Source organism: Vicugna pacos, chromosome 6 (genome assembly GCF_048564905.1).
Source record: "Vicugna pacos chromosome 6, VicPac4, whole genome shotgun sequence".
Classification (NCBI taxonomy): Eukaryota; Metazoa; Chordata; class Mammalia; order Artiodactyla; family Camelidae; genus Vicugna; species Vicugna pacos.
Window position 1 is genome coordinate 4,213,071 of NC_132992.1, and position 25,671 is coordinate 4,238,741.

General features: G+C 54.0%; 1 protein-coding gene and 1 non-coding gene across 2 annotated transcripts in view; one reads left to right on the forward strand and one right to left on the reverse strand.

The window, feature by feature from the left end:
- IGDCC3 (immunoglobulin superfamily DCC subclass member 3) overlaps nucleotides 1–11,565 on the forward strand; it is a 38,592-nt gene extending 27,027 nt beyond the window's left edge. The window contains exons 3-14 of the mRNA XM_072963913.1: nucleotides 4,235–4,379; nucleotides 4,722–4,852; nucleotides 5,231–5,368; nucleotides 6,686–6,844; nucleotides 8,003–8,168; nucleotides 8,462–8,709; nucleotides 8,916–9,080; nucleotides 9,394–9,585; nucleotides 9,740–9,844; nucleotides 10,334–10,472; nucleotides 10,617–10,824; nucleotides 11,102–11,565. Of these exons, the coding sequence (XP_072820014.1) occupies nucleotides 4,235–4,379; nucleotides 4,722–4,852; nucleotides 5,231–5,368; nucleotides 6,686–6,844; nucleotides 8,003–8,168; nucleotides 8,462–8,709; nucleotides 8,916–9,080; nucleotides 9,394–9,585; nucleotides 9,740–9,844; nucleotides 10,334–10,472; nucleotides 10,617–10,824; nucleotides 11,102–11,302 (1,997 nt within the window). The 3' untranslated portion in view covers nucleotides 11,303–11,565. The remainder of the gene's footprint in view (nucleotides 1–4,234; nucleotides 4,380–4,721; nucleotides 4,853–5,230; nucleotides 5,369–6,685; nucleotides 6,845–8,002; nucleotides 8,169–8,461; nucleotides 8,710–8,915; nucleotides 9,081–9,393; nucleotides 9,586–9,739; nucleotides 9,845–10,333; nucleotides 10,473–10,616; nucleotides 10,825–11,101) is intronic.
- Nucleotides 11,566–23,556: 11,991 nt separating this feature from the next.
- TRNAG-ACC (transfer RNA glycine (anticodon ACC)) lies at nucleotides 23,557–23,629 on the reverse strand. The gene has a single exon. It is a non-coding gene; the product is annotated as a tRNA-Gly (tRNA).
- Nucleotides 23,630–25,671: the final 2,042 nt, after the last annotated feature.

Genomic DNA, 25,671 nt, shown 5'->3' on the forward strand with positions numbered 1-25,671 from the left:
TCCAGGAGCCATTTCCTGCCTGGTTCTGCTCCCTTGCAGCCCAGCGGGTTGCCGGGATCTTGCTCTGACCCTCCCTCCTCATGGCCTGGCTGTACCCGTGGCGGGGACAAAGAGTGGCAGGGAGATTCCTTCTCAGATTATTTAGGGACAAAGGTGATTTCTTCTTCCTTTCTCCACAATGGCCCCCAAGCAGGTCTTTGTCCTTCCTGTCACTTTCTCTGCTCCTTATACTGGAAGGGGCTCCCAACACTACCCACTCCCATATCCCAGTTTAAAGTGAGGAGCCCCAAAATGGCCCCTACGTGACCAACAGGTGTCAGTGGGAGAAAAAAGCATTAGCAGCCATGCACCATAGCACCCCCTTCGTGTTCACCAGCCATGAGCCACGCTGCCACCCACACCAGCCACAGACAGTGTCTCCAGCACAATAGTAACCTGGGTCCCACCACACAGTGGCCTCCAGGATGACTTGTTCAGGGGTCAGGGTTTTCAGAGATCGAGCCCTTGGCCCCACATGGCCATGGTTGCCCAAGGACCCCCACCCCCACCCCAGAATGACACAATGAGGGAGAGTTCCTCAGCTCTGTGGCCTGCTAGTACAAGCCAAACCTGTCCCATGCTGAGAGATCAGAGATCTAAGTGGTCCCGAGAAACTTTCTCCCCGACTTCCTAAAGACAAAATGCTGTTGCCTGTGAACTCGGAGTGAATGCGAGACTCCAAGAGACCCCAGCTAAGCTGAGTGTGGGCACAGGCCTGTTTATGAAGGCAGCAGGAGTCAAAGCTGCAGGCCCTGAGGAGTACCTGCTCACCCCTTCATTTGTGAATGAAAGGACTGGCAGTCTTGTTACAGAGTCCAAGCTCATACTGCTCACCACACAACAGGCCAATAAACTGAGAGACAAGTTGTTGGGGCAAGGAATAGTGACTTTATTCGGAAGACCAAGAAGATGATGGACTAGAGTCCCAAAGAACCGTCTTACCCTAGTTGGGATGGTAGTTTCTCTTATAGAACAAAGAGGGAGAAGTATGGAGGTAGAGTTAAAAAAGTGATGAGTTGTTGCAAATATTTCCTGGGTCTGGCCAGACTCCGGAGGGGATGTGTTAATTCCTTCCTGCAGTCATTTACAGGTGAGCCTGGTCAGAATGTTTCCTGTGAGCTAAACAAAGATGTTTTAGCTTAAAGCTCAGGCCTGGGAGACTGGGTTCCCGGAGATGGGCCATTATGTGTACTTTAAGCTATAGGCAACATCACTTTGTCGATTAACTTGTAGCAAAAGCAATAGAGCACAAAGCTTAAAGGAAAAGCAACAGATCCAGTATGGTGTCAGATTTGCTTTTCCCTATTACACTCTGACACTGCCTGCTCAGGGTCTCGCGGCAATCTCTTAGGACACCTAAGGGATATTCAGAGCCGACTGAAGGGCTGGGTAGGGGCAGGATGAAGGGGAGGGAAGAAGGAGCCTCAGATAAAGGACCACACCCTCCTCCTGCACCTCCTCCCCTGGACCACACCTGTACCCTCAGCTGGGCTCCAAGGGGATGGGACTGAGGAAGTGCCTCTGGAGCTCATTATCCTCCCAGCCACTTGCAACACAGCAGAGGGCTTGGGGTGTGAACTTTCAGATTTGGGGCTGGGAGAACCACCAACCGGGCCTGGGCCTCGGTTTCCCTTTCATAGAATGAATGTATGGGCTTTGGAATGAGTGGTTTTCAAGCCCATTTAAAAGCAAAGCTACCCTTCAAATGAAATGTTTGGCAGAACTGCGGTTAAGTAAAGCAGATAGAGAAGTTCGGCGAGGTGCTGCTCTGATGGAAGGGAGATGTGGCGCCGTGGGCAGGGAGGGTCCCCAGCTGCATCCCAGGGGCCCCAGGGGATGCTTTAGACTCTGTCGTACACAATGTGAGATGTTCAGACTGTCTCCTTACCTACCAGCCCTTCCTCTCCAGCATCACATTCAACCCATGCTTTGTCATTGTGCAGTTTTGGGGGGGAGAAGGAAGGTAGAGGCAGACTTTCTCCATCCTCTGTGCCCTGATGAGAAGCAGCTCTATCCCCCTGTATCTTCTCAGGCCAGCTCCTAGCTCTAGGCACCTCCAGGGAGCCCAGGAAGGGGGTTGGAAACACAAAGGATTCGGTTCCTTAATGAGGAGGCGTCTGTAGTCAGCAGAGCCATTAGTCCCCGCCCCGGGTCCCTGGGGGGCTGCAGGCCCCTCTCCAGCTGGAGTGAGGAGGGGGCAGGCAGCTCCCTAGCTCCAGAATGGAGCCAACTGGGGTTGAGGGGGGTGCGGCGCACAGACAGCTGACCCAGGGACCTGGGTGCCCTCTCCACTCCCTAGGCCTGCCTCCAGCCCTGCCTCCTGGAGACTGAGGCCTGGAAGCAGTAGAGGGGCCCCAGCAGCCATCAGCCCCCTCCTCCAAACCCCAGGGCTGACCTGCAGGCCCTTGGCCCAACACAGCCTTCGGCCTGAGACAGGGCAGGCTGACCTCACATTGCTCCCTGGGGATTGTCCCACCCAGCCTGATGGGGACACCAGCTGGGGCACTTGCCCCTGCCTCCCGCCCCTAGGGCCCCAAGGTACCCTTTGTAAGGGCTATACCTACATGGGGACATGTGTGATTGATTATCTACACAGGACCAGAATCACACACCAGCCACAGGAGCTGAGGGATACAAACCCCCATTCACCCAGCCTTGGACACTCACACCACATACACAGAGAGAGCTTCCTGGCAAGCACAGCCCTGCACACACGCGAGGAGGAGCTCACACCCATCCGCGCACTCCCAGGAGGCCCCGAGAGAGGAGGAGGCAGGGCTGGGGATTTTTATGCATGTTTATATTTAATGAACCACATGCAAATGAGATGGAGAACGTGCCATAAAAGAGTCGGCCCCCAGAGACTCCGGGAAGGAGGGCACAAAGGCTTGGCCTTCCTGAGCTGCCCTGGAGTCCTGAACAGGCCGGGAATTGAGGAGGACTGAGACAGGGTGTGCCCACCCACACCAGGGAGCCAGGAGCAGGAGCCAGGACCAGCTCCAGTGTCCCTGCTGCTGTGGGGGGAGGGCTCCTTCTGGGAGGGGACAACTGTCCCAGTTGATGGAGTGTTGGAGGGGAGGGGCTGCCTGCCTGGACAGATGGTGAGCCGCCTTCCCGCACTTGAAGCAAAGTGGATTTTAATGAAATCACAGCCCTGGTGCTGAAGCTGGGAGCCCGCATGGGAGGGGCCCCTTCCCTAAGCTTTACAAGATGGGGGGTGGGGTGGGTGGGAACGAGGATGGGCAGGAACACTTAACCAGCCTAAAATGGGGTGGGGGGAGCACCACAGCCCCTCCTATGGTCAGAGTTCAAGCAGTTAGTTTCAGATTCCCAGAAGGTGGGAGGGGGCGGGCCTGAATATTTATGACACATTGAAATGTAGATTGGTAGGTCTGACCGTCTTCTGAGAGGCTTGTCACCTTGGATGGATACACCACCCTCTTGGGGTGAATTGAGAAACTGTGGGAGAAATGGGGGCTAGGGGTGATGATGAAGCGCCAGAAAAGCTCCTGGGAGCTGGTAACTAGGGCCAAACAACCAGTGTCCTTGCTGGGTGACACTGGGCTAATCTCTTCCCCTCTCTGGGCCTGTTTCTTATTCTGTAAAATGTGCAGCACAATACTTAGCACTTTCCTACCTTAGGGGGAGTTTATACAAATAAATCTGAAAGCAGCTGAAATAGTGGGGAGCAGGCTTTGGGGGCAAGGCCTTTGTGGGTCAGCGGCCCAAGATTTCCCTGTTAGAGGCTTTTCATCAGAGAATTCGTCCAGACCTTTCTGAGGTGTCCCTGCCCAGCCTATACCATCCCTCCAGGGGAGAGGGTTCCCACAGGTAGGACAGGGTAAGAGCTGATGTGTCCCTGCCAAGTGGCTGCCCTGCCTCTGCCCCTGCAGGTAAGTTCCAGGACTCTGGTACACGGGCCTGGGGATCCCCATGCCCTCTCCCGTCTCACGCCCTCTCCCGTCCCCTCTGCACCTCAGCAGTGGGCCTTTCCCAGCACATTTCTCTTTCTTTCTTTTTTTTAAAAATAAACATTTATTTATTTATCTGCTTGGAGCGCGGGGGGGGGGTGTCATTAGGTTTATTTATTTTTAGAGGAGGTGCTGGGGATTGAACCTGGGACCTCATGCATGCTAAAGCATGCGTTCTACCACTTGAGCTACACCTTCCCCAACATTTCCCTTTCTTTCTCCAGCCATGTCCGACTTCCACGTGCATCCCCAGGCCACTGTGGGTGAAGAGGGCGGAGTGGCCCGCTTCCAGTGCCAAATCCACGGGCTTCCCAAACCCCTGATCACCTGGGAGAAGAACAGAGTCCCCATCAACACGGACAATGAGAGGTGAGCCTCAGGCGGGAAGATGGAGGGAAGACCAAGAGGCAGGCCCAGGGTCCCGGCCTTGAAGGAGGCCTGCCTGCAGCCTCCAGGCTGGTGCTTCTGCAATTTTGTTGAGTCTGAGTAATCTCTGTGGCTTTGGGCCCAGATTCAATACTCAAATCCATGCGAAGACGTGTGTCTGACTGTTGTCAAGGCTGGAATTGCAGGTACACCCACCTGCGGGAGTCCCCGAGTATGTCTGTGATGATGAAAGTGACACTGGGACCGTGCCGGGGTCCTGGGCTGTGTCCGCGATGCTGAGTGTCCCTGTGGCCGTGGTTGACCATGCCCCGCCACCCCGCACAGGTACACACTGCTGCCCAAGGGAGTCCTGCAGATCACAGGACTTCGAGCTGAGGACAGCGGCGTCTTCCACTGTGTGGCCTCAAACATCGCCAGCGTCCGGGTCAGCCACGGGGCCAGGCTCACTGTGTCGGGTGAGGGTCCTTGCCCCTCCCTCGTTCTTCCCCCAGCCAGCCTCCTGATGTCTCCCCACCCTCAAATAGATCCCCCTTCAACTGAGTCCTGGAGCCTGGTCAGTCAGACGTGTACAAAGTGCCTTCTAAACGCAAAGCTCCGTGCTCCTTGGGGTGAGGGTTCAGAAGGCATCCGAGGCCCCTCCCTGGCTCAGCTCTGCCCGAGGAGGAAGCCCATCGTCTGCTTCTGGGTGCTGGCATCTCCTCTCGGCCCACAGTACTGGGTTCCTGGGCTGCAGCTCATCTCCCACCTGCTGTGTCCTGGGCTGTGTGTTGGGGGAGGGAGGCGGTGAGGAAGGGTCCCAGCTAAAGTGAAGAAATGTGGCACCCCACTCCCAGGCTCGGGCTCCGGGGCCTACAAGGAGCCTACGATCCTCGTGGGGCCTGAGAACCTCACCCTGACCGTGCACCAGACCGCTGTGCTCGAGTGTGTCGCCACGGGCAACCCGCGCCCCATTGTGTCCTGGAGCCGCCTGGGTGAGCCTCATCCTGCAGCCCCAGCCTCTCCTGCTCCCTGGGAGGGCCAGTCTCTTCGCCCAGCTCTGGGGGGAGCTTGGAATCCTGTTTGTTCTCCGTGGGGGTCCATGCTCTCCAAGGCCTGGGGAGGTGGGGGTGTTTCCCTCTCCTTGGCAGGACCAGGGAGGTCCGCCTGCCCACTGCATTCTCCCTCCCCCTGTGCAGATGGCTTAGCTCCCCGGGTTACCAAGAGCAGCCCTAGCAATCCTGCGCCCCGCTCCCCTTCTCCGTGCTCCCCTCACCCTCAGCATCACCAGAACCCCTCTGCAGCTCTCAGCACCCGAAGTCGCTTTCCTGTCCTGCTCATCTCTGCCCTCCACCCCCTGATCAGGATTCCCCACCCTGCAATCCCAAACCCCTCAAAATCTCAGGCAGTTGTCACACCCTCTCTCTGGGCGCCCCCAGTCTTGAGCCCGGCCCCCTAAATCCCCAGCCTAAATCCCTAGGCAGCTGAAGGAGAGAAATGAAAGGGTGCAGATGGGCCCACATTGTCTGAGTGGAAAGGTCACTGGGGGAAGGAAAGTCTGGAGGGGATGGGGTGGGGTCGCATTCACAAGGAAACTGCGCCACATTGTAGCAGCGGAGTGATCAGGAAGGAGCAGGCAGCAGGCAGGATAATGGAGTAGATTTCACCACTTCAGGGGCTGAATGGGGAGCTGTCTCCTCGCATTCTGACTGTGCTAATCTGATCCTGGATGGGGGAGGAGGGCCCGGGGCCTGGGAGAGGCTGGAAAAAGTGGCCTCACCGATAGGAGGAGCCCATAAGCCCTGCAAGGACCATCTGGTGCGACATTTCCCAAAGCGTGATCTGCAGGGGGAAAGAATGGCTTTGGTGGTGTAACAAGTTTGGGAAACAGAGTTAACCAGGTCCCTTTGCTGCAAGGCTCCTCAGAGCCTTTGTATTCATGGGCATTTATTGTGACAGTCCAGGAGGGGAATGGGTATATTTCATGGAACTTTTTTCAAGAGAGACAAACCAGGCTGAGAAATGTCCATGGAATCCAGACCCCTTACTTTCCTGAGTGAGAAGCTGAGGGGAAGGGATTTGAAGGTCACCAGCGAGGGAGTGACGATGCTAGGATTAGGACCCAGGTCTCTGCTTCTGGGTGAGTTTTCCACGCTGCACCTCCCACCCCTACAAGGCCGTGATGCTCAGAAGTCAGAGTCAAAGCCTGGGGCTCCCTGGAAGACGGGTGGAATGGCCGATTCCCAGTCTGGACGTTCCTGCCCTGCCCCCTCTTCCACACCCCACTCCCTGACCCTCCCCTTCCTCTTCAGATGGCCGTCCCATCGGGGTGGAGGGCATCCAGGTGCTCGGCACAGGGAACCTCATTATCTCAGACGTGACTGTCCAGCACTCAGGCGTCTACGTCTGTGCGGCCAACAGGCCCGGCACCCGGGTGAGGAGAACAGCACAGGGCCGGCTGGTGGTGCAAGGTATGGACGCCCCGTCCCCACGCTGCCCCTCCACCTGCCCCGTTCCTTGCCTCCTGGACATCCCTGGCCCAAGCCCAGTGCCTTACACTCACTCCCTCCCTTTCCTGGGCAGCAGCTCCCCCACTTCCCCAAGAATGTGTGTGTTGGGAAGGGAAGACATTCTTAGTCATCAGGCCCCTCCAGGTGCCATCACTACCCCCAACCCTGTCATTTCTACTTTATAAAATCTCAGCTGGTCTCCCCGACCTGTGTCACTCACATGTGTCCCTCCCCCACGTGCTGTTCTCATTCACACATGTAGCCCTTCCAAGCTCACACCTGCCTGCATGCTCTCAGTGTATTTGTCATTTTCACACTCTCACACCCCAGCTCCTGCGTCTCTCTCTCTCTCACACACACACACACACACACACAGACACACACACACACACAGCTGACCTCCACTCCCGTGGGGTGTGAGAGTGGCCTCTGCAGCTGACTGGGTCATCCTGTCCATCCTCCTGCCCTGGAGCTCAACTGTCCCCATGAACTGAGCTTGGATTCCCACTCTCAGGGGTTTCCTGTGGTTGGTCCCTCCCAGAGCCGGGGAAGAGGTGGGAGAGAGGGGAAAGAGGAACTTAAATGCCTGTTTGTTTAGCATTCCATGTGCCATTAATCTGTCCAAATGAAAGTGATGGAGCATTTCATTTCTCGGGTGTTAATGGAAGCTCGCAGCTTGGGATTGGAGGAGAGTGGAATTGAATGTCAGGGTGAGGGGGGCCGCTACTGAGGGCTCACGCATCTCCCCGTCATTCCCGCCTTCGAGGTGCAGCCAAACCTATTAGCACATTTATTTATTTAACAATTTCCTGAACAGGGAGCTCAGCCTGATTGCTTTCCAATACAAATGTCAGTCTTCTAAAGAGTCATTAAAATGGAGTCCTCTCTTGGGCCTGCCACCATCTCCTGGAGGCTGGGCCACCGTGGAGGGTGGGCCCTACCTGGAGGATTCTCCAAGGGGTGGTTGTGTGTGTCCCTAGCCCACCCTGTCCCCCCCCCCCCCCCGCAGACCTCGGGCCCCACCCTTTTCCCTTTCCTCCTTCCTTCACTCACCGCTGCCCCTCCCTCTCCACCTGACTCCTCGTGACCCTCATGCTTCTCTGTGCCCCCCGCCCCCAGCCCCAGCAGAGTTTGTCCAGCACCCCCAGTCCATCTCCAGGCCAGCTGGGACCACAGCCATGTTCACCTGCCAAGCCCAGGGTGAGCCGCCCCCTCACGTCACGTGGCTGAAGAATGGGCAGGTGCTGGGGCCCGGAGGTCACGTCAGGCTCAAAAATAACAACAGGCATGTGTGTGTGGCGTGTGCGGGGGCGAGGCCTGGGGAGGGGGCGGCGGGTGCCGGCATGAGTGGCCTGGGCAGGCTGTGGGCCTCCTGCCAGCGAAGAGCGCTAAACTGGGGATCTGCGGACTTGGGTCTGAGTGAGTGCCAGGTCTGCCCCTGACTTGCTGAGACACCTGGACGAATCGGTTGTCTTCTGGAAGGACTCAGTTTCTCCATCTCTCAAGTGGGGAGATTAAGCCACCCTCCAAGGCTACTCAGGAAGGAGGAGGGGATCTGAGGCTCTCCCTCCCCTGCAGCACCCTGACCATCTCAGGAATCGGCCCTGAAGATGAGGCCATCTACCAGTGCGTGGCCGAGAACAGCGCCGGCTCCTCTCAGGCCAGTGCCAGGCTGACAGTGCTGTGGGCTGAGGGGCTGCCCGGGCCCCCCCTCAACGTGCGGGCCGTCTCTGTGTCGTCCACGGAGGTCCGCGTGTCCTGGAACGAGCCCCTGGTCAATACCAAGGAGATCATCGGCTATGTCCTGCACATCAGGAAGGCTGCCGGTGGGTGGGGGGCCGGGAGGGCCAGGCTGCCCCTGCAACCCCTTCATCTTACTCGCTGTTTCCCACCCCCCTCAATCCTGCATGTCCTGACACATGACACCTTCCCTTCTTTCTTCCGGCTGCACCCTGGCTGCCCTCATCTCACCGACACGGGTCGGATTCCCGCATGCCCCTTCACTCCTCTGCCCTACCCTTGGCCTCCTCAGATCCCCCAGAGCTGGAGTACCAGGAAGCAGTCAGCAAGAGCACCTTTCAGCACCTGGTGAGCGACCTGGAGCCCTCCACTGCCTACAGCTTCTACATCAAGGCCTACACGCCCCGGGGTGCCAGCTCCGCCTCTGTCTCAACGCTGGCGAGCACTCTAGGCGAAGGTGAGGTCTGGGCACAGAGCACAAAACCACAGATGCTCAGGACATTAGGGCAGAACTGCTGTGCACGGTTGCTCAGGTTGTGCACTGCACAGGGTGCCTTGACTGAGGCTGAGCCGGGGCTGGGTCTACTTGGAGGAAGGGGTGTCCTTTTCTAATTCACGTAAAGGTGCTATTTGAGTAAGTGGAGGCCCGAGGTCAGAGGCCAGAAAGTGGTCAGGTCCTGGCAGGGTCTGGGTCATGGGTGGCAGGTGGAAGGGTAGAGCTTTGACCACCAAGTCCTCATGTCTCAACTTTCCTCTCGGCCCGCCCGCAGCCCCTGCCCCACCCCCGCTGTCAGTGCGGGTTGTGGGCAGCTCCACCCTGCAGCTGCTGTGGGAGCCCTGGCCCCGGCTAGCCCAGCACGAGGGTGGCTTCAAGCTGTTTTACCGCCCAGCAAGCAAAGCCTCCTTCAATGGCCCCATCCTGCTGCCTGGAACTGTCTCCTCCTACAACCTCAGCCAGCTCGGTGAGGCGGATGCGGCTGGGGCCTGGGGAGTGGGCAGGGGTGAGGTGCCTGGTGCCAGGAGGTGGTGCGCGGAGGTCCCCTCCAGTTCCCGCCTGGAGCACAGCTGCTGGGTGGGGGCTGGAGTGGTCCGTCAGCAGCCTGGCCTTCCCCCCAGACCCCACTGCAGTGTACGAGGTGAAGCTGCTCGCCTACAACCAGCACGGGGATGGCAATGCCACAGTCCGCTTCGTGTCTTTGAGAGGAGCATCTGAGAGGACAGGTGAGGGTTGAGGATGGGGTGTGGCCAAAGACTGGCACTCTGGAAGGGAGGCCAGGAGCTCAGAGAGGAGGGGAGCAGGCACCCAGGGAAGGTAGGAGGTGTAGGACAGTACATGCAGCCCTGGGTAACATAGGCTTAGACCTGAATTTGCTGTTTGGCTGTGTGACCTTGGGCAAGTTACTTAACCCCTCTGAGCCCCGGTTTTCTCCTTTATAAAATAGAGATCGTAATATCTGCTTTATAGAACGGTGTGGAAGACGAAAGGGTCCATGTAAAGTGTTATTCCCAGTATCTGGCACAAAGTTAGTGCTTAATAACTGGTAAAAAGAAGAGAAAAGGTTGGGCTGGGGTCCCATGGACAAGGGCAGTTGGTATGCAGACTTGGGAGTGGGAGCAGCTGAGGGAGAAGGAACCTGCAAGAGCTGGGTGCCTGGGGGTGCCTCGGGCCGGGAAAGCCACAGCCCCTGCCCCGCCCCGCCCCTCCCCCAGCCCTGAGCCCACCCTGTGACTGCCGGAAGGAGGAGGCCACCAACCAGACGTCCACCACAGGCATCGTCATCGGCATCCACATCGGGGTCACCTGCATCATCTTCTGTGTCCTCTTCCTCCTGTTTGGCCAAAGGGGCAGGTGGGTCCTGGGCCGGGGAGAGGGGGCTAGGCCGGCATGGGGTGGGCAGGCCTGGAGCAGAAAAGTCCCAGGGGAAGGAGAGTTTGGGGTGCATTGTCTCCATCCACCCACATCCCTCCCCCTAACTCTCGGCTCACCCCCCAGGGTCCTCTTGTGTAAAGATGTAGAAAACCAGCTGTCCCCTCCTCAGGGCCCCCGGAGCCAGAGGGACCCTGGCATCCTGGCACTGAATGGGGCGGGACGGGGAGAGTGGGGCCAGATGGGCCGAGATGAGAAACGTGTGGACATGAAGGAACTGGAGCAGCTGTTCCCCCGAGCTGGGGCCGTGGGGCCGCCAGACCCCAGACCCATGGTGAGTGCCCCCTCCTTCTTCAGCTCTGACCACCTCCTGATCCTGCACCGTGGTCATAGGCCGTGGTCACAGGCCGTGGTCACTGGCCTTCGCCAAGCTGCAGATCTTCTTCAGGCACAAAGCTAGTGGCCAGTGCCTCTTCTTTGTGTCCTGAGTCAGGCAGGGAAGCCAGGAGACAGCCCCTGAGTGGGACTGGGTCCAAGGCCTGACCCTCTGACTTGGGGCTCACAGGCCCCTGGCTTCATACTGATGCCCGTGTGACTGGCCGTTTCCCCAGCAGGATCCCGAGGCCCCTGCCCCGTGTGAGGAGACCCAGCTCTCCGTGCTGCCACTTCAGGGGTTCACCCTCCTGGAGGACATGACATCGGAGGCCAAGGCCCCCGGTGTAGGCCCCCCAGCTGCCCTGCCATCCCAGGACATCAGCCCTGGCCTCCTGAGTGAAGGACCAGCCGCCCAGCCAGCCCACTCGGGACAGTAGCCAGTGTCCAGCAGGCTCTGGAGGGAGCAAACCCCGTTCTCAGGTCAAAGGCAAGATTTCTCCCGTCATGTGGGCTTCAGATGGGGGCTTCCCAGCATTTCTGTCCTGACTGCTCCTCAGATGCTCAGGACCTACAGTAGCACCGTGGCAGGGAACCCCCCACCCCGCCAAGGACCCGGAGGGAATCCTGCAGAAGCCCCTCCCTTGGGCCAGGGGCACCCCCCAACCTCTGCCTGGTACCCATGTGACTTGGAACTGAACTAATGGTTTTCTTTTAAAAAAAATAACAAACTTGAAATCCAAAAAAAAAAAAAAAAAAAAGAGAGAGAGAGAGAAGAGAGAAGGTGAATTAGACTCCAAAAACGCCCCTGCTGTGGCTGGGCCCCGACACGGTCAACCCTCCACGACCTTGTTTTCTCAGGATGGATTTTTGCTGTTTTGGCGCTCAGCACCTACCTCAGCCGGAATGAATGTCCTCGGGGGAGTGGGGTCGTGGCCTCAGCCCCCTGCCCCACAGAGCCCCGAATGCACTCCTACCTCAAGCCCCTTTAGGGGCACGCCCTCTCCCTCCCTACATTGTTGTCCAGAGTTTAAAAAAAAAAAAAAAGAAAAAAAAAGCACTTCCCTATTTCCAGGTGTGAAAGAAAATGTCTACCTCGAGGCTCGCTGGCTCTCGGGCCTGTGTTGTATCACTGGACCCTCCCTCCCGGCTCCTCACCAAGGGTGGGCCTCTTGGGGCCTGCAGAAATAAAGATGGAATTGGTCAAAGAAAATGTGAAAAAAAAAAAGCCAAACATAAGAGGAAAATTGGTTCCTGGGAGTATCAATTGTTGCTCCAGACTAGCCACCTCCCCGCACGCTGTTGGTGCTCCCGTCCCGTCTGCGTGTCCACTTCTGTGTTGACCCTCTCGGCCGACTCCTCCTTGACTGGCTGGGACCCCCAGACCCTCTCTGCGCCTGGACCTCGGAGGGTGGGACGTCACCCCGCAGCCTGCCTCCTGTCCCGCCCGGACACAGAGCCGGCTCCTAGGGTGCACTGTGTGTGCGGGGGGCTGTGTGTGTGCCGGGGGGTCCCCAGCCCTCTGTCCCATGGGACACCGCCAGCCTGACCCACCTCCCCCAAGGCAGTGGAGCCACCACGGTCAGCAGATGTGGCCGGAAGCTATTTTTCTACAAGTTGTGTCTAAGGATTTATGTTCTTGTGACTTTTTGTTTCTCTTTTCTGTTGTGGTGTTCTTTGAAAGACTTAGTTAAAGAGAAAGGACAAAAAAAAAAACAAGGAAACAAAATCCTATTTTTGGTTACACTCAGAAACATTTTTTTAAATAGCAGAAAGGAAACTTTTTTTTAAAGGAGAAAAAGATGTGTATTCCTTAAATATGCGATTAGACCATAAAGTCCCTGACCCCCAACCCCTCTAGGGACCCCCCAACCCCAGACTTTAGTTAATTAGCTGAGGAAGGTAGATTTGGTGGTGTTTTTCTAGAAGACGGGAGTCTTGTCCAGGTGGACTTGGGGAAGGGCGGTGGTCCCTTCTCCCAAATGCAGGGCCTGAGCTGAGGGCACCTCAGACCTCCCAGGCAGTGCCCCTCGGTTCCCAGTCCTCGGTCCTTGCAGCGACTTCTCTGCATCCCCTTTCATCCTGGAACCCCCCTCTCCCATGGGAAGGGTGGGTCTGGGAGAGGAGGGACGAGGGCCACCTGCCCTGTCTTGGGTTTTGTCACACTCATTTTTAACTGAATAAAAGTCCTGTTGCCAAAGTGAATCTCGGGTGTTTTGGTGGCTGTGTCAGGTCCTGGAAAAGGGGTGGGAGTGCTGGGATCAGGGTAGTGAGCCAGGCAGACCCTCACAGGGCCCGAGGCCAGGGTGATGACAGCAGACCCATGTGCGCCACTGACAGGCACCGTGCGTGCTGGGTCTTCTCCGTGGGCGGGGAGGCTCCCTAGGGCCTCCATTCCTCCCTGTCCTCTCTTCAGTCCAAGCTCCCGAAGCCAGGTATCTGGGGCTGCCAAGGCTGAGGATAGGCCGAGAGAGATTTGGCTTAAGGGTGTTGTGCTGACAAAGATCCGGAGGTCTCAGTGGGCCTCAAGCTTAGTAAGAGGCAATGGTGTAATGCAACTGCTTAGAATGTCAGTGTCTCCTCCACTGCTGAAATGAAAAGGCGGGGCTCACCCCTGGGAGACTGCAAGTCTGGACAGCCGTGTTCTATACTGAGGCATCTTCTGAGAGGAACAAACCAGGATGGCGGCTTGCAAACTGGGTTCTCCAGCTGTGGCTAGGGCCCTGGTTCTCCAGCTGTGCGCACTCTCACCCAGAGCAGCTCTACTCTGTCTTATATGTTGGACTCTTCATGAGATTTCATTTGGAAACCAGCTGCAGCTCAGAAACGGTGATGATGCTGTGGACGCTGAGCTGAGAAAGGAAGCCTGAGTCTGCAGTGGTAGCTGTCCTGAGTCCTGGAGGGAACTGGTTGACTTGTCCTGATTCCCCCTCCCCCAGAGGAAAGAACTAAGCCCACATATAGATTTAATGCCTCACCTCTCTTTACACAGAACTTCAAAAACACAGAAATTCTTCATCCACATGGTGGGGTGATGGGTTTGTCATCTGTTGGAGCAGACAGTGGTGGGGTGGGAGAGCGGGCCAGCTAACCCCCAGTGCCCCTGTCCCCTCCAAGAGTCCAAGATGGTAGTACCTCCCCTAGGGAGGGGCCCAGAAACATTTAAGACCCACCTAACATGACCCATGTAGATACATGGAAATTGCCCACGAATCACATGCAAATATAGGCAGGGCCTGTTCTAGCAAGGCCATGAGCTGGGCTAAGGTACCAGGAGAAGTGGGGTTCCAGTTAGGAAGTTTAGCAGAAATTGGTATCAAAGCTGAGTGGCCCGGCTGGAATCTGGGCCCTGAGATCTCAAATCACCCAGTGGCCGCTGCAGGCTGAAGACACCCCCCACCTCACCCCACCCCTACACACACACTGTCTTTGGGCAGAACCCAGCAGCAGCCTGCTCCAATTATCTGATGCTCGGTAACAAACCACCCCACAACATAGTGGTTTAACCTGACATTTCTTTTGCTCACAAATCTGTGGTTGGGGCAGGCAGGGCTCGGCGGGGACAGCTGTCTCTGCTCCACTGGGCATCAGCTGAGGCGGTGTGAAGCCTGGGGGCTGGAATCATCTGAAGGCTCACTGGTCTCCTGTCTGGTGGCCGATGCTGGCTGTCGGCCGATGCATGTGGCCTCTCCACGTGCCTGGGCTTCCCCGCAGCCTGGTGGCTGGGACCCAGGGACCAGCATCCTGAGAAAGAGAGCCAGGCAGAAACTGCGTCATCATTTAGAACCTGGCCCTGGACGTCCCACAGTGTCACTGCCACTGCCACATTCTACTCATGAGAAGCAAATCGCTAAGGCCGGCATATTCCAGGGAGATGAATTAGATTCCACTTTTTGATGGGAGTAGAGGCAAAAAATTTGTGGACATGTTCGACCACAGGACCACTCTGGGGGGATGCCGGGCATGGAACCACCGTCAGCTGGGTGGCTGGGGTGTGAGGCCCTGGGGTGTGATGGGAGGGGCAGCAGGAAGACAGGGAGTGCTCCCAACTCCTACTCCAAGCCCTGTTCGTGGGTCCTATCCCTGTGATTAGTGAAGATTGGTCGGGATGGGGGCAATCCTGAGGTCACAGGGAGGGGGGACCAGGCCCCTGGGAACACCTGGCAAGAGGCTCTCTGCTGCCTGCTCCCTCTGCTGGGGCTGTGACGGGTGAAGGGCCAAGGGGAGCCAGCCTGAGAGCCCCATCTGCCCGGGGTGGTAGAGCCCAGAATGACAAGAGCTGGAAGGGACCACTGACCCCCTCATAGGAGACACGGCAACCAAGAGCCACGAGGTGAAGGATTCACCCAAGTTCACAGGGAAGTTAGAGGCACAGTCAGGGCTGGAACCCACAACAGCCACACCCCACCTGGAACCCTGTCCCCTCAACCCAGCCAGGCCACAGGCAGACTCTGCACTGGACTGAGCTCCAGAGCCCAGAGGGAACAGGAGGGAGAAGAATGAAGGGTGGCGTGTGTGCATGCGAAGGCAGGACCTGGAGACCCGGTGGGGCAGTGAGGAGGTTAGTCACCCTGCCCAGGACTGGGTGGGAGTCTGGGCACACCAAGGATGGGGTTGCTGTCTCGAACTCTTAGCTCAGGCCAGAGTCAGGGAGTGGGCCATCTAGACCCTGCCTCTCCCACAGAGAGTTACTACAGGACTGATGCGGAGCCATTTGGGGCAGGGAGGTGGGGGAGGAGAGGCTGAGAGGAGGGCCCAGGGAGGAGCCAGGATGACCAGGAAGAGTAGGGCCTTGCTCCTTGAGCTCAAGAGGGATGTAGCTGGACTTGGTGTTCCCAAGGACACGACTGCCTGTTGGTCACCCTGTTCCATGTACCCAACTGTCATGATGCAGGTCTCACCCTGCCATCGCTCCAAAATGCCCACGGCCCGGCCTGACTCTGGATTAGGCAACAGGTTCTTTGATACGATGCCAAACGAACAAGCAACTAAAGAAAAAATAGATATTGAACACCATCAAAATTAAAAACTTGTGTGCAAAGTTGGCACAAAATGACACCATGAAGAACATGCCAAGACAACCACAGAATGGGAGACAATATTTGCAAATCCTATCTCTGATAAGGGACTTGTACCTAGAATGTTTAAAGAAATCTTATAACTCAGTAATAAGGACAACTCAATAATAAAAAGATAATATCCCAATATAAAAATGGGCAAAGGATCTGAACTGACATTTCTCCAGAGAAGAGACACCAATGGCCAATAAGCACATAAAAGAAAAAGAAAAGGAAAACCACAATGAGACACCATTTCACTCCCACGAGGATGGCTGGAATCAGAAAGTCAGATAATATCAAGTGTTGTGGAGGATGTGGAGAAACTGAAACCCTTACATGCTGCTGGTCGGAATGAAGATCAGTGCAACTGCTGTGGAAAACAACCCGTCAGCTTCTCAAAAGGCTGAACAGACAGTTACTACGTGACCCAGAAGCTCCATTTCTAGGTGTATACTCAAGAAAAATGAAAACATGTGTTTTTACAAAAACTTGTACACACACCACTGTTCATAGCTGCGTTTTACCCGTCGGAGATAAAGTGTGGAAACAACCTGAATGCTGATGAATGAGGAAACATGGTGTATAACCATACAACAGTTTTACTTAGCGGTAAAACGGATAAACTTCAAAAACATTATGCTAAGTGAAAGAAGTCAGTTACAAAAGACCATATATTCTATGATTCTATTTATATGGAATGTCCAGAATAAGCAAATCTATAGAGACAGAAAGTACATTAGTAGTTGGGGACAGGGGTGGAGGGGTGGAGGAGGGCTGGGAGCTGGGACGGGGGAGGGTGGGGAGTAACTGCTAATGGGTACAGAGTTTCTCTTGGAGGTGTTATCAAATTGATTGTGGTGATGGTTGCACAACTCTGATTATATCAAGAACAATTGAATTGCACACTGTAATGGGTGCATTGTGTGGTATGTGAATTACGGCTTGAAAAAGCTGTCATAAGAAAAAAGTTCCCGGTGAGGGGTGGGGACAGTGTAGCTCAGTGGTTGACCCGTATGCTTAACATGCGCGAGCTCCTGGGTTCAATTCCCAGCACCTCCTAAAAATAATGATTTTTTAAAAAGTTCCTGAGGACTCGGTGCTTTCATATAAGTGAAGAGTGCAGTTTAAATGTTCAAATGATACCATTGTTACAGGTAGAGGGCCTGGGGTGGGCAGAGCAAAGCGACCCACAACGGAGGAGGGGGTGAGCGGGATAAAGAAGAAAGAGAGCTTGACGGGACCTCTGCACGCGGCCAGGCCTCCCTGGAGCGGAGGGAGCCTCTGGACCCAGGAGCCAAGCCTGCAGTCTCCTTGCTCCCGGGAGAAGGGCTGTGGCTGGAGGGTTTTTCTGCCACCCTGTGGAGTTGGCGAGGATTACAGCTCCAGGGATTTAAAGCCTGATCTCTACCCAAGTCTGATTGAAGTTAGCAGTTAAGATGAGCTGCCGCCCCATGTAGGAAATACAGACCCAGCCCTCAGTGAGCCGACAGTATAGGCTTGAATTAAAATAACTGCAGTTTATCCAATACCGGCAAGCTGAGGAAGCAGAAGAAAACACTGAAGGCCAGGATTAAGGAAGTTGTTGAGGGAGATGGTATAGCTCAAGTGGTAGAGCACATGCTTAGCATGCACTAGACCCTCGGTTCAATCCCCGGTATCGCCACTAAGTAAATAAACCTAATTATCTCCCTCCCCTCCCCAAATAACAATAAAATTAAGTTAAAAAAAGAAAAGGAAGACTTCGAAGAGAAAGAGTGGTCTAAATTGGTTGAAATGGACATTTCCTTTTTGAATATTGAGGAGTGACCCAGGAATGTCAGACCCTGGAAAAGAGGATTAAGGAGTTCGGGCATGTCCCAAAATGCAGGTTGGGTCAGGAACCTGCCATAGCTCCCACTGCCCCCAGAGCAGTCCAATGCCTTTAGCTTGGCATGCAAAGCCCCCTCACAAGAGACTGTTCACCCAGTGGTTAAGAGCATGGGCTCAGGTTCGTAGTTCCTGCTCAGCCGCTGTCTGGCTGTGTGAACCAGTGGACGTCCCCATCCTCTGGTGCTATCATCTCCTCCTCCATAAACTATGAACAAGCATAGCACGCACTTCATAGGTTGTCGTGAGCAGCAAGGAAGTCAGTTATGTAAAGCACTGGACCGTGCTTGCTATCATTATGATTAATCGGAGCACAGCCTCATTTTCTGCCCCTGTCATCCATGCCAGTCCTCCAAGCCGGGCTCATGGCTTCTCTGAAACACACCAACCAGGCAGGGGTGTCTCCAGGCCTTACTGCAAGTGGTTCCTTCAGCCTGGAATGATACTGTATGACCATTCCTTCTTTCCAGATCCTTCCAAACATCACCTCCTCCAGATCCTCCCTGATCCTCTCCGACCAGAACCACCTCTCCAGCCCTTGCCCTTCCTTTGCGTCCTCTCATACAGAGCGATTTCCTTCTGTAGCACAAAACACACATGATGTGTGTGGGTCATGCCTGCTCAGGGAACTTAGGATGTGACCTTGCTACGGACGGACACGGTGGCTTGTATCCTTTAATGACCCACCAGTGCTGGCGTGGAGCAGCACTAAGTATTCAGTAAACGCTGGTGGAAAGAAAGCAGGAAAGCAAAGAGGGAGGAGGAAGAAAGAGAAAGAAGGATCGAGAGATGAAAGGTGAACTAGAGATGAAGCTGGGAGAGACTTAAAGAGAAACCAGCTCCATTCACCTTCCAACAGCTTCAGGGAAACGTAGGTGGAGACTGGAGAATGCGTAATTTGCATTCTTCCTTCCATCTTTTCATTCCTTGAGCCCTGGTGTGGAAACAGACTTTGAAAACCTCTGGACTTGCTCTTTAGCTCCTCTGAAGCTCAATTTCCTCATCTGTAATCGAGATAATAATGGTCCTTATCTAATTGGGTTGTTATGAGGATCAAATGAGAAAATAACTGGTAAGTTCCTGGCACGTGGTCCACAGCAAGCACTCAGTAAATGCTGTGCATCATGATGGTGATGGTTGGGTGAGTTTAAGAACTCCAGACATGTCGGAATAAAGCTGTGCCCTGCTGGGGGGGAGGTGCTTCCTAAGCTTGGGGAGATGTCTATTGTCCTCAAGCCAGGCCCAGTGGCCACATAGAGGTCACACAGTGTTTTCTTTCAGACCTACCCATCAGCTCCCCACCCCAGCGAGACACACAATAAAGACTCATGATTGCTTGATTAAAGGAAGTGGATACACAATTCATTTCAATTTTAGACCTAACCACCCCTCTCCCCACCTTTCAAAAAGAATTGCACACCCTACTCCAATTTACACACTGAACCAACGTGGAATTTTCCAGCGGGTTCTGAAACCTTTGAAGTGACCAGACCAGACTATTGATTTATTTCCACCTAACCTCTCTCTTTGAACCCAGAAGGGTCAAGGTTAATTATATAATAAAACACACTGTGCCCAGCTGCCCCCTCTGGGGGCGCAGGGAGCCCCCAGACCTTTCCGAGCCGGCGAGTGGTGGATCGTATTTCTGATCCCTTCCCCGCATTCATTTCTTTCATCAGGGCCCATTAAGAGGAAGGAAAAAAAAAAAAAAAAACCCAACCCCCTCATTTCCTCCCTGAAAGATAAATTTTAATTTGCTGGAAACCAACAAAGGAGATCTAAGCTACATTTCCAGGCAGCACCCTGCGGTGGATAAATCTTGCTGCACCTATTCTGGGGCTGGGGCTGGTGGGGAGAAGGGTGAGGTGGGGTGGGGGAAGGAAGCAAAGGGGTGCAGACCCCCCCCCCAGCCTGCCTCTCCCACACAGGGGGAAGGAGCCCCAGGGGGCCTGACTCAGCGGATGCTTCCAGCGTGGCTGGGTCTCCAGTAAGCCCTCCTGGGTGGCTGAAGTGAATTAACCCACCAGCCACAGCTTCTGTGTGCCCTCAAGAGCCACACCACGTCCACACTACCGTAGCCCATTTCCCGGGTGGTGAACCAGTATCCAAGTGGTTGCAAAAACTGGTTCCACTTATATCCCAGGTAGGAAGTGACAGGGCCAGGACTGGAACCCAGGCATTTGTTTTCCTTGTAAAATAATAGATTCTTCCCACCCACCCCTGTCCTCCCACCCCCAGGGAAATACTGCAAATGTTCTTTTCATTTCCATCATTTAAAAAAAAAAAGATCCAAAACTGTTACCTAATATATAGCCCATTATCAGATGTCCCCAGTTGTGCCAACAGTGTCTGCCTCGTCCGTGTTTCCTCCATCCAAAATCCAGCCAAGACTCACCCACTCCCTTGGTCATCATGTCTCTCTGCTCTCCACTCTCCCAGAACAGCCCCAGCCTTTCCTGTTTTCCCTGACGCGGACATTTCTGAAGGGACAAGGTCAGTTGTCTTCCAGAGTGACCCCCAGTGTGGATTTGTCTTATGTTTCCTGCTGACCATTTAGAGTGTCCTTTGTACGGCGTCACGTCTGGAGGCCTATGATGCCAGCTGTTTTGGGCAAGGGACCCAGGATTTCCAGCTCCAAGGACAATGCTGGTTGTCAGCCCGGCTTGGAGGGAAGGAGTGTGAAAGGTTCTGCGTGGGGGCGCTGTCCGCACGGAGATGCTCGCTCTCTGGGACTCATCCACCCCCACAGGTTGCAACCTTGAACCTTGGGAAGAAGCCCACGCATCACGGCCTGAGAGGCATTCCCCCAGTTCTTCGTGTCTGGAACGTTCCTACGTTTGCATCAAGGCCCACCACCCAGGTCTCTGCCTCCATGAGGCCAGCATGACTCTGGCACAGAACCAAGGCTCCCCCCTCTTTCTGCTTTCACAGCCTGTGTTTCTGCTTCGTTGCATGACGTGTCTCAGTGTAGCCGCCACGGTGGAACAATTCCCATCCCCCGTACATCCCGAGCCAGCCCAGTGCCCACAGTAGGTGCTCCATAAATGTCTGCCAAGTGAGGTGTAACCCAAATAAAACCAGTCCACCTTGTGGTCAAGCTCAGCTTTACATTTGAAAGAAAAGTCCAATATTGAAAAGCAAGTTGGAGGGGGAGGTATAGCTCAGTGGTAGAGACTGTGCCTGGCATGCAAGAGGTCCTGGGTTCAATCCCCAGTACTCCATGTAAATAAGTAAATAAACCTCCCCCCAAAACAAATTCAAAAGCTGTTCAAGTCTTCACTGAACAGTCTGGGAGGCATCAGAGACTCAGTTATATCACACCTCATATAAAGAGACTAAAATGTTCTCTTTGCCCATCTCCGGGCTCCACCTTCCAAACCCCTCTTCTTTCTCTCCCCAACTCCAATCTCTGCTGGACTTTCTCTTATTCTTGCCCAAATCCCTTCTCCCTCTAGATCAATTTGGTTCTTCTTCAACCAGCATCATGCCTTTAATTTTTAAATATTAATTTAACTCAAAGCAACACACAAAAACATCCTCCTTGTTAAAAAATAAAATACTACGGTGGTCCTCTCTCCATCGCCCCAAGCCCGGGCCCCCTCCTGGGGCAATCGTTGTCAGCTTGGCGTGATATCTTCCTAGATTTTTTTTCAGGTAACTGTAGACTTTCATATGCAGCGGAGACAAATACATGGTGTACTGAATAATGCCATTTATATTTTCTGTTTCCAGTTTTTGATGCTGCAGTGGACACCCTTGCGCCGCCTGCCCATATTCATCAGTGTGTTCTCTAGAGTAGGACCGAGAGGACTTGCTGGGGCCTGGGGCCCTGGGGCCTCTGGGCCTGAGCGACTGTGCATCCTTACTCCCCGCCGTCAGACCGTGAGAGGACCGGGGCTGTTTCTGTCTTGCACGGGCTCCTTCCTTCTCTCCCAAGGCTGCTCTGAGGATCAGACAGAGGATCCTGGGAATTTTGCCCGTGAGTAAACGCCTAATTCAATCCCAGCAAGCCCCATCTTGAGCTTAGCTGATTTTAAAAGGATTTACTCTTTAGATACTGTGCTTTCAGGTTGGAACGATCTGTTTTCTGACCTAGCTTCCTTCTCCACTTTCTCCATGTCCTATCTTCTCCCTGTCCCCTGGTCCCTGTCCATCTTCCTAACCCCTCTTTCCCACACACTTGCCCTTCTGACCTTTTAGTCCTCCTCACCCAGGCTGGACAGTGGCCTGGGAGCCAGTGCTGGGAGTGAACCTGCAGCCCCCGGGCCAAATCCCCCCTCAAGTCCCCACCCTTTGCTCCCGCCCAAAGTGGGCACACGACGCAGGCAGGGTGGGGAGCGTTGCAAATATTGTGGCCAGTGCATGTGTGATTTATTCAAGAACATTAAATGTTTAGAAAGTCTAAATCACAAAGCAATAAGTAACCACACAATAATGAAATGGTCGGGTAATAAAAATAAAACATATGCATAAAAATACTTAGCATGGAAAAAATTTTAATTAAAGATGAAACATTACCTCTTTTCATATTCCTCCTGCTCTCTGAACTGAGATGAGATTCTCTTTTTTTTTTTCCCCTTTTGTTTTGATTTCGATCAATGGAGTGGGCCAGTTCCTGATTTTTTTCCCCCCCAAAACCAGTGCCTGATTTTAGCAATGGGTGATAGCCTCCTCACAGAGCACAGACTAGAGGCCAAGCACCCATGTTGACACATGTAAAACTAAACTTAATGAGGTGGATATTACTGTCATCATGCCTGCTCATGGATGAAGTATCTGAAGCACAGAGAAGTTAAGTGACTTGCTTGAGGTCACACAGCTAAGAAGTAGAAGAGCTAGGCTCAGACCCCAGGCGGTGTGGCTCCCGTGCCTGGGTGATGACCGCTGTACCACACTGTCTTTCAGCTTTAATGTGGGTGAACCCCAACACCACTCCCCATCATGAGGCACATATGTTTGTTTTCCAAAGCACTATTCTTGTTCTGGTATTTCACTTGAATCTCTCAATGACTCTGCGAGGGAAAGGAAGCTTAGGGGCCAGCATGATGCCCCAGGCTCACAGACAGACCCCAAGAAATGGTAGTTGGTGACTAAAGGCAGAGAAGTGGGTAGGTCCCCAGACTCAGCAGTGCTGTGCAGCACGCAGCACTTGGGATGAGCGTGGTGTGTTCATGCCGGTGTGGAGGTGTGAGTATGTGGATCGGCATATTTGGGCATGTGTGTGTTTGCACGCGCACGTGTGTGTGTGGGCGTACACCGGCGTGTCCAGCCTGGCCATTTCGGCGTAACCATGAAGTCCCCCTCCCCCGCATCTTTCATCCCCACAGGGCGGGGCGCCTCAGTTGGGCTGGGCGTAATGGATCAGCTGTGTCACTGAAGGCAGGGGCTGTTCTGATCTGTGCTGTTTGTTTCTGTCACACTGTTATCTCCACTCCCCTGAGCCTGGAGCTTAGCATCATAAAATGTCAGAGCCTGGACGAAAATGTAGAGATTATCAAACTCAGGCCCTCCCCTGACAAATGGGGGGCCCAAGCCCCACAGAGGATACTATTAAAATTAAATACAAGATGGAAACCAGACTTGAGAATTCCCAGAGCTGATAAAAACGTATAAACCCTGTAAGCAAAACTAAATTCAGTTTATTTCATGAAGGTAAGTGAAACTTAACTTAGGTTCTTTCTCTTTTTTTTTTAAGTGTTTTTTTTTCATTTAAAAATTTTTTTTTATTTTGAGGGGTGATTAGGTTTATTTATTTATCTTTTTTTTAATGGAGGTTCTGGGGATTGAACCCAGGACCTTGTGCGTGGTAAGCACGCACTCTACCACTGAGCTATACCCTCCCTTCTTTTATTTTTAAATTTTTTACTTTCATTTTGTTGCTTATTTCTTGTTAATGCCTCTGACAATCATAAAAGACACTTTAGTCATCTTCTTAAAAATGGTTTGAGATAATCCCTCGAAGCCAATCCCCTGCCATCTGGAAACCCCATTGTAATAACCAGCGACTGTAAAGGTTAATAACTTTCTCATTTTCACTTTATAAGCCGTCCTGTAACTTCACGCTACTGAGCTTCACATCAGTCTTTGAATTCAGAAGCTCCCCATTCGTGAACTGTTTTTATATGCACAATAAACTCTTACTAAATACTATTTATTGGTTTGGTGGTTTTACTTTTGCTATTTCTGGACTTTTGACAGTTCTCACAACTGACCTCCTCCAGTTAGCGGCAGAGTGGGGACCAGAACCCACATCTCCCCGCCCAGTTTCATGCTCTTATCACAACGCTGCTGCCCCGACTGTTGTCTGCCCTGCAGTCAGCAATTACTGACCCAAGGTTCCCAGGCTGGTGCTGAGGCCACCTGACAGCTGGAGAAGGTGGTCGGGAGTCCGGAGCTGCTCTGATATGTTCCTGGCTGTGCCTTCTCCACCACCCCCTCCTCCCCGGGCTCTGGGAGGGGACTCTGGTCTCCTCAAGCTGATCACAACTCTAGTGGGTGGGTCAATATGCTTTCAATTAATTACAAATAAAGAAATGACTAAATTCTTGATAAATGCAGTAGACAAAACTTTTTTGATATGTGGGGTTCGTGAGAAGAGCTAGTACTTTGGGTCTTTTGATGCAAGTCTCAGGAATTTTCATGGGATGAATGAATGGAGGCTGACAGGAGCCCTGTGAGAGACCCAGCTTGAGAGGGTTTTGGTCTCTTCATCAAAAGAAAGGGTCAGAAAATCCCCTGTGTCACTTCAGGAGGTGAATTACCTTTGAGGAGATGGAGAGGCTTCTTCATGGTGGGGAAGGGGCTCCCCTAGACAACAATTCAATTGTTCTGGAAAAGGGGTGTAACTGGAATCCCTGTGTGTTCTGGAGACCATTCCGGGGCTGTGCGTAGAAAGGCGGGATGGGGAAGGGGTTTTGAGGGTGGGCTCTGAAAGGAGAGGTAGCTGGCACTTGCAGGTGTGAGAACCTAGGGGGTTCTGGGCTCTGAGGGGTCCCCACCTCAAATGGTGCAGATTTGGGCCCTGAGGAAGCAGAGAGAGGAGCGGGGCTGCCCTCTCAGTTATGCGGCAGGCTGAGGCCAGAGGAGGGATCCCTTCACCCCCTGAAGACACCCAAAGCAAGGCCCCATCACTGAGCGGAGGTCCCCGTCTGTAGGACCAGGCCACCCAATATGGGTGCCCTCTTACTCTCGGCACATCCCCTGCTCGCCAGTCCGTGCTTCACCTACACCCTACTCACCTGACTGACCTTAACCATAGAGCCTAATCAGTAAATGCCTGCAGACTTGCCCCCAGCCCCAGCCAGTGACTGTTCTAATCTTCAGATCAGGACATCTCCACCACGATAGCTTATCAAAGAGGCAGTGAGGGGCATGTTCCTCTGCAGGTTTCCCTGGTAACCGATGAGCCAACCTGATGTCAGTTCCCTCTATAACTGGTAACCTCCTTCTCCCCCGGGGAGCGAAGACTGCGGCCACATCCTGCCTGCCGTCTGCCGCACACCATGGGGTGTTGCTCCAGGACCTAGCTTCCCACATGTAAGCTCCCCCATCCATTAAACCACTGATGTCTCTGTTGCTGACTCTGGGCACCTTCTTTGGCCTTGAGGCTGGGCAAGCACAGGGCTGGCAGGCCTGAGGGGTGCAGCCCAACTTCATCCTTAGCATCCTTGGGGTGCTGTTTGCCTGGTGACATGGTGCGGCCAGAGCAGCACCCACAGTTCTGGCTGCTCAGCGATGCTTCAGTGTGGAAGCCACCATTGGCTCTTAAGCCTCCAGAGTTTGGAGCAAATGTGGGGCTGGGGCAGGGTGAGGGTAGGTGTGACCTTGAGTTTGTCTCTGTGTGTTTCTGACCTGGGTTCTGGTTTTATTTGCCTCTCTTTCTC